Here is an 11,845-nt window from a genome sequence, read left to right as displayed (position 1 = left end):
GGGGGGGGGGGGGGGAGGCGGGGCTGCGCACTCCGGTGGATCAAAGCAAGTTCGATATAATGCGGTTTCACCAATAATGCGGTAAGATTTTTTGGCTCCCGAGGACAGTGTTATATCGAGGTAGAGGTGTATTTGTTAGATACTATGTCACATAAGCAACAGTTAGTTACCCTCAGAAACTATGTATTGTCCAAGTGTTGAATCATGCCAGAATGCTCTTGAATGCTGTTCTGGTACTTTGTTGGGGGCCAGAATGGGCATTCTGATATTTACAGTACTATCACTGATGATTGCTTCTGAGCGATAGTACAAAGTATCAGAAGTGTATTACAGCCCTTTTTTTTTTTTTTTAAGGACTCTAGCACTGGTGTTGCCCAGATATTTATTCCACTGTTGGTGCATGTGTATCCATTGCACTTCAGTCTGGATTTTTTGGCCAACAGTGTTCTCGGACCTCCAATCCAAGGGCATAATGAGCGGGGCAATCCCAACCACCCTTCATTTCTTTTGCCATACGGAATCTGGATGTTAGTAGTAGGTATTGGGGTGGGGGAGGGAATGTGTTGGTTATGGAATAAATATATGGACAACATTGCTTGAAGAATCACACTGCAGGGTAAGTAACCATTTCTTCTTCTTTGAGTGCTTGCCCATATATATATTCCACTCGTAGTGACTCACAAGCAGTGACCTAGATTGTAGGAGATGCGTGCTAAGAGTCTAGCTAAACAATTATTGTAGGACAGCCCTGCCAAAATTAGCATGATAGAGTAGTGCTGGGTAAACGTATGTACTGAAGACCACATAGCTTCCCTACAAATGTACAGAATGGGAACATTTCTCAAGGAAGCAAAAGAGGTTGCTTATGCCCTGATAGACTGAAATGCGATTCTCATAGGTGGGATTACATTAGCTAATTCATAACAAAGTTTGATACAGGCCAAAAGAGTCTCAGCGTTGAAATGGCCTGTCCTTTAACACTGTCTTCACAGGCTATGAATAATATGGGGGATACTCTAAATAGCTTAATTCTGTCTGTACAAAAAGACATTTTGGGTGAGCTCTCAATGACACCCTGTCCTTATGAAAAACTGTATACAGGGGTCCTGCCAAGAAGACTTATATCTCCCCAACTATTCTGGTTGATATTATTGCTACCAAGAAGGCTGTTTTAATGGAAAGATGAAACGGTACATTTACCTAAAGGTTCAAGAGCTGGATTAATTAACCCTGTGAGGACAATATTTAGATCCCACAGAGGAGAAGTTCCATTACTCTTTTTAAGAATCTGGCCATTGTGAGGCATCAGAATGTAGAAGCCTTCTGTATTGGAGGACAAAGAGCTGAGATGGCTGCTAGATAGATGAACCCTCAATGAGCATACAGATAGTCCAAAGTTCTTTAAAATCAGGAGATGGTCCAGTATATCTGGAATTGAGATGGTGAGAAGTACTGCTGTGAAAAGATATACAATCTGTTCCATTTAGCAGCGTGTGCCCATTAGGCTTTTCAACCAGGGATCAGGATATTTTGTACTTCTGATGAGCAGGTTCCTTCTGCTGAAGTCAGTCAGCCAGCATCTATGCTTTGAGGTGCCGGGAGCATGAGTTGGGATCAAGCACTGGACTGCATCTCTGCAATATCAGGTCTAGTTGGAGAGGTAAGTGTATCAAAGAGATTATTTAAGTCTAAGTACCAGAATTGCCTTGGTCAGGTAGGAGCAACCATGATCATTCTGGCTGAGCCCTGCCTTAGTATTTTCTTAGAACATGTGGATTAATGGACTGGTGGTGGGGGAGTGTGTGCGTACAGCAAGCGTGAGGACCATGGAATCAGGAATGCATCAGCAGGGATCCCCAGCTCTGACTCCCTCTGGAACAAAAGTGTTCACACTTCCCGTTATCTCTGTTGGCAAAGAGGGATGGTGGGATGACTCCCCCACCTTCCTTCCCCCTGAATAATATGTCTTGAATTATACCATCATTTATGGACCGCTCATGGTTACTTGAAAATTGTCTGCTGAGGTGATCTGCTAGCATGGTCTGTGCATCCCTATCAAATGAACCATCTTGAGAATAATTTCATGATGGATACAAAATTCCCAAAGATAAAACATGGCTGTAATATTGTCTGTCATGATTTGTATGTTATTCCTTTTAGGACTGAAAAGGAGCATACTGAACAAATGGCTCTTAGCTCCAGGACATTTATGTGGAGTCTTACTTCCTGAGGAATCCATATATTTTGTGTTTGGAGGTTATCTAAATGGGCCCCCCCATCCTAATGTGGAGACATCTGTCATCAACATCTTTGTAGGTAGCGGAAGAGAGAATGGTACTCCTTTGCAGATTTTCAGTGGGTCCAGCTGTCAATTTAATGAGGACAGGACTTGTGGTGTAATGTATACTAGCATGTTCAGCTGATGTTTGCTTAGCTGATATGCAGACTTCAGCCACTCCTGCATGAAATGAAAGTGAAGTCTGGCATGCTGACTTGAAGATGTAGGAGGCCACATATCTGAGACAAGTTCTCATTGATGTCCTGGGTTGAGTTCGCAGGTGGGTTCGTAGGTTTAGTATGGCTTGGAATCTCTCTTGTGGTAGATAAGCCATTGTTGTTGTGGAGTCAAGAATGGTTCCAATGGATTCTATTTTTTGTTGGAGTCAGTATTACTTCTCTTCATTTACTTTCAGGCCTGAAAGGGCAAACAGATGCAGAGTCTGCTGAATGCAGTCTGTTACTTGCATGAATGAGCCAGTCATCTAGGTATGGGAAAATTTGGATTCCTAGCTTTTTGAGGTAAGCTGCTATTACTGATAGGCATTTTGTGAAAATCCTGGGTGCTGTCAACAGGTTGAGTGGTAACATACTGTACTGGTAGTGGCATTGCCCACTTGAAATGTCAGTTATCTTCTGCGGGGTGGGTGAATCGCAATAAGAAAATGTGTGTCCTGAAGGTCAAGAGTTACGTACCAATTGTTCCAGTGTAGGGATGGAATTTTAGTAGCCAGAGTCACAACCCTGAACTTGAGCTTGTGAATTAAAGTGCAGAATGGGCCACCAATCGCCTTTCTTTCTGGGAATCAGAAAGTAATGAGAATAAAATCCACTGTGTTCCCAGTGCTATTGAGGAACTTCTTCCACTGCTCTGATAAGAAGTGACTGCACCTCTTGATGAAGCCTTCTCTGTGAGAGGGGTCCCTGAATAGGGACAGAGAAGGTGAGTGGGGTGGGGGTGGATACAGAACTGGATATAGCCCACCTCTATATCTCCAGGACCCATCAATCCATTGTGATGGTGCTCCAGAACCACAGAAATGAAATAAATGATTCACAGATGGAGAGGATATGACTGGAAGATCTGAAGGGATTTGCACTCTGTTCTTGACCAAGCAGTCAAATCTGCTGCCTTGATGTTGATGGAGATTGATGAGCAGAAATGGAGGTGGAACCAGATGCCTTCCTTCTGTGCAATGTTTGTCTCTTTCTAGATTGTTCAGGCTGCCTATGCTGCAGGTAAAAGGATTACCTCTCTTGTGAGTATGGCTTAAAGTGCTTATGCATCAGAGGGTAGACCCCACTAGGGATCGCAGTGTCGCACGAGTCCTTTAGAGAATGTAAAGCCCCATCTGTTTTTGCATTAATAAGTTAATCCTTTGAATGGGTGACCCTCAATTGTTATTTGAACTTTTTTTAGGGATCCCTGAAGAGTGGAGCTAGGAAGATCTCCTCTTTGCAATTGAGGTTGCCACCAATCTGCAGGCTGTACCTGAAGTATCAATGGCTGCCTGGAGGGACATACATGATACAAGATGACCCTCAGTGATGATGGATTTAAATTCTTCCCTGTCATCTTGTGAAAGCTCATATATAATTTTTTTAGTGGGATCCCAACTAATACAATCATATTTCACCAACAGGGATTGGTAATTGGTGATTCTCACTTGGAAGTTTGATGTTGAATAAATCTTCTGACCGAACAAGTCTAATTTCTTGGCTCCCTATCTTTAGGTGTTTATTTATGCTGACTCTGATATGAGCTTTTGTTAACTGCTGAAACCACTAATAAACTAGGCAAGGATTGTGTATAAAACTGCTCATATCCCTGGAAAGGAACCTAACAGTGGTTTGCTCTCTTTGATGTTTGTACTAGAGAGTCAGGCTCTTAAAGGGCATAATGGAATTTCTCAGTCTAGAAGTGAGTTTGTGTGTGAAACTTAGGTGTATTTTTCATTAAATACCGTCTCTTTAATTTTTCACCTTTTTTTAAAACCAAGGAAATTAAAAAAGTTACTATAATGTTCAGATGATGACTTTAATTTCACAAATAAATAAATTGACAATGAATGCCCTCCAGAAACCTTAACTCTCTCCCCTTTCATTTCAGCGGGGTATTTCAACATACTACCAAATAACAGGTGAATGTGAATTAGTTCCTGGTAAATAGAGAGACAAGGTGCATGAGGTAATATCTTTTCTTGGACCTGCTTCTGTTGGTGAGAGAGATAAATTTTGAGCCACACAGAGCTCTTCTTCAGGTCTGGTGGTCCAATAAAAGATATTACCTCACCCACCTTATTGCTTTAATATCCTGGGACTGACATGGCTACAACTACCCCACATACCTGGTAAACAGTTCAGTATAATGTAATTAGGGATATCTTTCTTTTGAAAATCAGAGTTAAAGAAATCTGCAGTAATCTGAAATAATTCAGTGATATGCAAAAAAAAAAAGTCAAATATATGTTTTAAAAAAAAACAAAAAAAGGAATGGAATTTTGAAGTTAAGATTTTTTTATTGAAACCAAATACAAGCATAATAGCTGATCTTCAATGCAAGTCCATTAATCTGCTTTGTTCAGAGGTCTGGACATGACAGATGCAGAATTTCTCACCTAGCATTAGAATTGCAAGAAGTTGCAGTGCTCTTTGAACTTGGTAATAGCTAATTTTCAAGAAACTGGAAAAAAGGTCCTCTTTGGTAAAGCATAAGGACATAAGAATGGCCATATTGGGTCAGATGAATGGTCCATCTAGCCCAGTATTCTGTCTTCTGACAGTGGCCAATGCCAGACACGTCAAAGGGAATGAACAGAACAGGACAATTGTCAAGTGATCCATCCCGTTGTCCAGTCCCAGCATCTGGCAGTCAGAGACTTAGGGACACCCAGAGCATGGGGTTGCATCCCTGACCATTTTGGCTAATAGTGAGCCACGGATGAGAAAGCAGAACTTGGACTGAAATGGGGTTGAAATAGAAGAAATTCACATTGGGGGGGGGGGGGGGGTTAAATAAGATTTTAATCAGGGTTAACTCCAAATTATTACCTCTGAATATAGTGAAGAGGAACTGCCCTTTCCCCCCCATACTACTCCATCCAGAAAAATATTAAATTGAATTATTCACACTCATGCTTAAATTGCACATTTCCCTATAACTTTAGGTGCTAATATGTAGTATATTTATTACTGCATACAAGTGCACAACCAAATGTACAATGAAATAGCTCTTAAGAAATCTCTTGAGGGGTGTATTCTGGGATACTCTGGAGAAGTCTTAAGACAGGAAAATATCTAATAATAATTGATTCTTACAGTCTTAGTTCACTGTATCCCATATACACATATTTCAATATAATATATTTTTTAATCAAATAGCAAACCATAAATAGCGTGACACTCACTAGTAGAACAAACTGAACCTCTATCAAAAAGGATTTTTTTCAACTTGCTTGTAACTTTGCCAGCTTTGCTTTTTGGTAGACAAACCCAGGAGAGCAAATAAATGCATGACTATAGCATGATACATTAGTTTATTCAAGAGTTAAAAATATGTCCATGGACCACAGATAACTGCATTAAATGTCTCTTTATGATAGGCATCATCACTGAAAACAATTATCAGATTTGATCATAAAGCAAAAGTTTTCCCCACACTGCAGATTTTAAATTCCAGAATATCTTTTAAAACTGCACTTGTATTAGAATGACGATATATTTTTCATATAGTGTAAGATCAATATATAAAATGGAAAGTAAAAATAAAAAAAAAAGGAAAAAGGAAAGGCTGCAATCCTGAGAAACACAGCTCTTAAAAAGATGCAAACTGGCAGTTTTCAATATTATATCTTGCTTTTAATGAAAGCAGCTCTTACCTGGGTATGTGATGGGGGTAAGCCTTTTCGGCCATATACTCCAATCAATGCATCTTTCTGAAGGGAGATATTGAATTTTAGAAACTGTGGCTGATCAATGAAGAGCTGTGATCTCCAGAAGATCCCCGGAGGAACCTCTTGTATTGCTCTTCGGCCTATATCGAGTTCTCCAGAATCTATAGTGTTGTTTTCTTGTGCAAATCCCCCTAATTTTACTAAAATGTAAAAAAAAAAAAAAAAAAAAAAAAAATTAGAAATCAAACATTAGTACCCACTTTTTGCTCTCAAGCTTCTTTTAAATAAGCTGTCAAATATTTAGACTCCTCTCAGATGAAATGTTACTTGAGAATCTTTCTGAGGATATTAAAGAACCTGAGGAATTCACTCAAGTGGAACTAACAAAACAAAGATCTCACACAAATACTTTCCAAGTCAGAATGCAATGATTTACCTGAGGTATGTCTATTAAAGAAACTGTTTTAGGATCATCCCTCAGTCTTGATTATTATGAACATAATTATCTTGCAAAGTATGTGTCTTGATATTTCTTAAGGAGGATTAACTATGGTGTTTATCAGTCCTAATAAACATACAATCACACTATAAAGTGTAAATTAAGGGGAAATGGATTATACAGTTTTTCAAAGCGATGCTCATGTAAACAACAAAAACAATCAGCAGAATTGATAAGTGCAATTTTCACTAAATTAAATAGAGTATTCATTTACACACCACTAACATTCCCTAAATTATTTTACAAAGTCAATTCAGTTGAACGAATACAAACAAACAGACCCTCCCTTGTTTAAATTATGGATGGAACAGCCAAAAAATTCAGATTCAACCTCCACAAAGTTCAGAACAGGGATATTGTTCAGTCCTTTACAGAGATAGGTTCATGCCTTGACCCATATTACACTAAACCAGGGCCGGCTCCAGCATTTCTGCCGCCCCAAGCAAAAAAAAAAAAAAAAAAACCCCCCCCCCCCCCCCGGGGCGGCCCAATGGGGGGAAAAAAAAAAAAAGCCGCAATCAGCGACGGCAGTTCAGCAGCAGGTCCTTCGCTCCTAGAGGGAGTCAGGGACCTGCCGCCCCCGAATTGCCGCAGGTGCCGCCCCTCTCCCTTGGCCGCCCCAAGCACCTGCTTATTAAGCTGGTGCCTGGAGCCAGCCCTGCACTAAACTATTGATGTGTTTTAACCTGGAAATTTGGTTCAAATAGTCCATCCCACCCTACTCTACCCTATTTTCTGGTTTAGGGCACTTTCCAAAGCATGCACCAAATCCAGTAGGATGCTGAGTGCCCTCAACTCCCACTGAAGTTAACTGGAGTTGTCCCATTAACTAATTAATCTTCAAAACACCTTGAGAAGTAGACAATTATAGAGTGATGTTTAACATGAGGCAGAGAGGTTGAATGACTTGCTCAAAGTCACAGAAAATGCTACTGTTAGAACTAGGATTAGAGTTTAGTAGTCCCTGGTTCCTAGCCTTTTGTTTCTATATCTATTGTGTTCTTTGTGGCACAAATGTGCTCTATACTTACCGCACACTTAATAAAGCACTTTTCACAAACATCAAAATCATGAACATGAAATATAAAAATAAAGTGAGGAAATGTAAATGATAGTAAACACACAAAACAAAAGTTTTATGACTTTTAAGTTTTAAACATTTAAAAAAATGCAAATTACACAAATAAGAACGCATTCTTTTCTGTGTCTGTACAGTGCCCAGCACAATACAATCTCAATCCCTAAGGCCCTTTGGCATATCACTATTCCTACTACTAGTTTAACAAAGAAAGGATTTAAAAGACAAAGACAAATGTCAGCCACAATCATGGCACCATTATCCCCCTCCCTTAATGCTGCAGATTCTTCTGAACAAGTGTAAAAACAGAGCAAGAAAGATGAAAAGAAAGTTGCATAAGTATCCAGTGTGCCACTCCACACCATGGGATGCCACTCCACACCATGGGAATGCTCTGCAGAGAGGATTCTGAAAGCTGTGAGGAAACCCTACAGTGTGGTTCTAATGCTCAGTTGAATGATAAAAAGAAGCATCTTCACAGATGGTCCTGGCCTCCAGTACTTCTTGGCTCTTGCCTATTCTAAGAGGAGAAAGGGAATTCTTGCCACTTCCATGGATCTATGAGGGGAAAACTGCAAGGGGACTCTTGCTCAGAGATTTCCTCTCTCCTGGTTTCCCTCCTGTGGATTTTTCTGAGGAAAGGATGAGATCTGGCTCACAAGACCAACCATGTGAAGGCATAATACAGATAAGGCATGAAGGGAGAAACAGGGGAAGTTTCCCACCACTTGGAAACAGGAAGGTAGAGGTTGACAAAGCCAACAGAAAGAGTGGTGAAGACAGGGCTGATGCTGGAGGAACTTGACCTATGGCTAAAGAACCAAGTGGTGTGAGAAGTCATAGAGTGACTTGCTAGTGTCCACAAACTGAATACCAATATACCTGGTTGGCATTGATGAGACACAGCATAGAGGGATCTGATGCTGAAGTGCATAAACTTTTAGCCAAAGCACTTGATGTCAAAATAGCCAGTACCGGACTTTAGAAGTTCAAAGGAGATGATACTGAGGCACACAACATCTCAGCACTAGACACTAAAGCTCTGAGTACAGAAGCATGGGAGACACCAGAGGCCAAAGAGGCCCTTGACACCAGATGCAAAAGCAGAAATGGCAACTCACTGGCCATGGTATCAAGAATTTTTTGGGTGTCAAAGATGAATAGAGATTGCTCCTGAATTAAGCGGATGTTGAAGCACTATCAAAAGGTGTAGAACAAGGACTGACATAGCTATGTTTCAGTGGTGGTGATGTAACTGAAAATGTTTAACCTGCAGGATGATCAAACCAATTGATGTTCTGTTGTTTCAATTTTAAGAGACTGTGGAACATCTGATCTTGAAGAATTCAGATATAACTATTTTCTACACTAATGAGGCCAAGAATGAACCCTTTCTATCCTTCTACTTAGCAATTTTTGACAACACACACACCCTACTCCAGCACATTTAACTGCTTGGTTCCTACCACTTCCTCCAACTTGAGGCATGTTGAGTCTTATAAATTCACACACTGATGTCTGGTAATCACTAAATAATAAGCACTTATTTGCAGAACTGATCAGCAACTTTCACAATGACTACATTTAGAATATCAACAATCTCCTGTGAAGACTGAAATATAAGATGAGCTAGCAAGCTTTTTACAGACCCACTTTATCAGATGGCCTGCCCAACCTTTCTGAAGTTTCCACGTTTTAGCAAACCAATTCCATCTAGCAGATAACTCCACCCATTCCATTTACTCCACCAAAAAATAGGAATCAATTGCACCCACTAGCCACATCCCTCGCACTCCACACTAATCAAATCCCTCTCTCAATCATTATAGACTCTACTCACTTCCCTTCCCAGGAATGGGGCTTCTATACGGTTCTCTAAATTTCCTATTGTTTCTTAATAGGCATAGAAAGATTCTTGATGTTCCCATCATTTTCCTTTAACGTTTTAAAATAGTTGAAGTTATCATCCGCAGATGGAGATTAGACCGTAATGTCTCTCATTTCAAAATATTTCAAATATATGTCATGTTCTTTTATATAATTCAGAGTGACAGAAATTCAGAATATATAAACACCTGAAAATACCTGGAAATTCTCCTCTTCCAGTCTCCCCCAATTCCCTCCCCACCTCAAAGCAAAACAAAATGCAAAATAAATAAAAATCCAGAAAGAACACTTCTCCAGGAAAAGCTATTTTTTCTTCATAACCTATTATCTACAGCTATATATATTTACATAGATATATATAGGCACCTTAAACAGAATACTATAAACCAAAATATGGTAAACTCTATTTCTAATCCTTAAGATTATGTTGTACAAAAATCTCAACTAAATAAATATTTAGTAGGCTCTACTAAGTATTTACACAAGAAAAATGAATCACATATATTGTCAGACTACTTTCCAAATTTATATGAATTAAAAAAATACTATTAGAATATTTACCAAATACCTAACACCTTGGTTAATCTAGGAAAGAATTGCTTAAAATATATGTCCACAATGCAGAATAAAATGAACCAAAACATTAAGAGACTAATAGTGACTGTTGTGGAGTGTAACTGATAATATAATTCCAAGTCTTTCATAAGCAACACTAATTAGAATACTGGGAAGCAAGGTTAGATTTATAACCAATCAATAGCACATCTTCCAGTTCCCTGGCATAACCTTGGATTCATACCACCTACTAGGAGATGTCTGAGATGACACTGTACAGCCTTCTACAAATAACCACATGTCATAACTTAACGCTGTTGGTAAACTCCACAGACATCACACCCAAGTGAAATCAAAATTGTCCTTGCAAATGTATCTTTCTGGAAAAATCAATATAGCATCTAATTAAGAAACTATTACATTTCATTAACATGAAGTACTGTAAACAATACCAATAAAAGCTCAATATATATGCATGCCAGTTACAGTAACTATAACGTATTTTAATTCACATATAATTTTTTAGCGGATTTCAAATTTATTAAAACCCTGATGTATACAACTTTAAATATGATTTCTGAGGGGGAAACAGTACATTAAGAGAAATGAGCTAAATAAAAAAATGCATTTTCTTCATTTTATAATCACGAAAGCAGAAACAATTTCAAGTTATTTTTGCTTTGTGTAGTTTTCTATTACATATATATAATGATGCCCACCAGCATACGGTAAGGAACGTGCCCAATTCTTACAGCAAAACAATTAAAGCTAGGACTCCTATACTGCATGCTCAGCTCTGACAATTACTGTGTTACATAATCTCTCTATGCCTTCTTTCACCTATATGTCAAATGAATATCGTATCTACCTTCCTCACATGTGTCTTTGTGCAGGACTGTGAATTGTTTGTAATGCACCTTGAAGTTCTTAAATAAAATTAAACAAGTTCATTTAAAAACCCTACTCCTGTGTCATTTGGAATCCTCATTTTTATGCCACCTAATGCAGTACCACATTGTGCCTGGGTGAGTGAGTGGTATGTAGGGTTACCATTCGTCCGGATTCCCCCGGACATGTCCGGCTTTTCTGAGTTAAAAATAGCGCCCAGGTGGAATTTGTAAATGTCCGGACTTCCACCCCATGCAGAGCGCGCGCGGCTGACAGGGCAGCCGGCCGGATGGTGCCACTTGCACTGAGCTCCGGCAGCCAGAGAGAGCCCCTCCTCCGCTTCCCCCTCCTCTCCCCTGCAGCTGAGATCACTCACTCCCTCCCTGCATTCGCAGATCGCCGGACGTTCAGGCCTCCGGCAGTCTGGAGCTCCTCCCCCTGCCCAGCGTGCCGCTCAGCAGCACTCTGCGAGGGCGGGAACTGGGCTATGTGCTCCGTGGGGGAGCGCGGCAGCGTGTCGGGCTGTGTGTGGAGCCCGACACGCTGTTCTGAGTGGCACGTTAAGGGGGCCAGGGGGTCGGAGAAAGGGCAGGGAGGTTCTGGAGGGGGCAGTCACAAGACAGGGAGCAGGGTTGGATGGGTCGGGAGTTCGGGGGGGGCTGTCTGGGGGTTGGAGGTGTAAGGTTTTGGGCAGTCAGGGGACAGGTAGGGGGTAGGGTCCTAGGGGGGCAGTTAGAGTGCGGGGGTCTCAGGAGGGGGCAGTTAGGG

General features: G+C 40.4%; 1 protein-coding gene across 4 annotated transcripts in view; it reads right to left on the bottom strand.

Annotated features, from left to right (window-relative positions):
* The window catches only part of TENM3 (teneurin transmembrane protein 3), a 665,511-nt gene that overhangs the window by 124,646 nt on the left and 529,020 nt on the right, over window positions 1–11,845 (bottom strand). For all 4 annotated transcript variants that reach the window (XM_024194541.2, XM_024194516.2, XM_024194527.2 and 1 more), the window contains one exon: window positions 6,156–6,370. In XM_024194541.2, coding sequence (XP_024050309.1) covers window positions 6,156–6,370 — 215 coding nt within the window. The remainder of the gene's footprint in view (window positions 1–6,155; window positions 6,371–11,845) is intronic.

This window comes from Terrapene carolina, unplaced genomic scaffold (genome assembly GCF_002925995.2).
Source record: "Terrapene carolina triunguis isolate 2854851 unplaced genomic scaffold, T_m_triunguis-2.0 Scaffold66, whole genome shotgun sequence".
Lineage (NCBI taxonomy): Eukaryota > Metazoa > Chordata > Testudines > Emydidae > Terrapene > Terrapene triunguis.
This window is presented reverse-complemented; position numbering and strand designations above follow the sequence as displayed.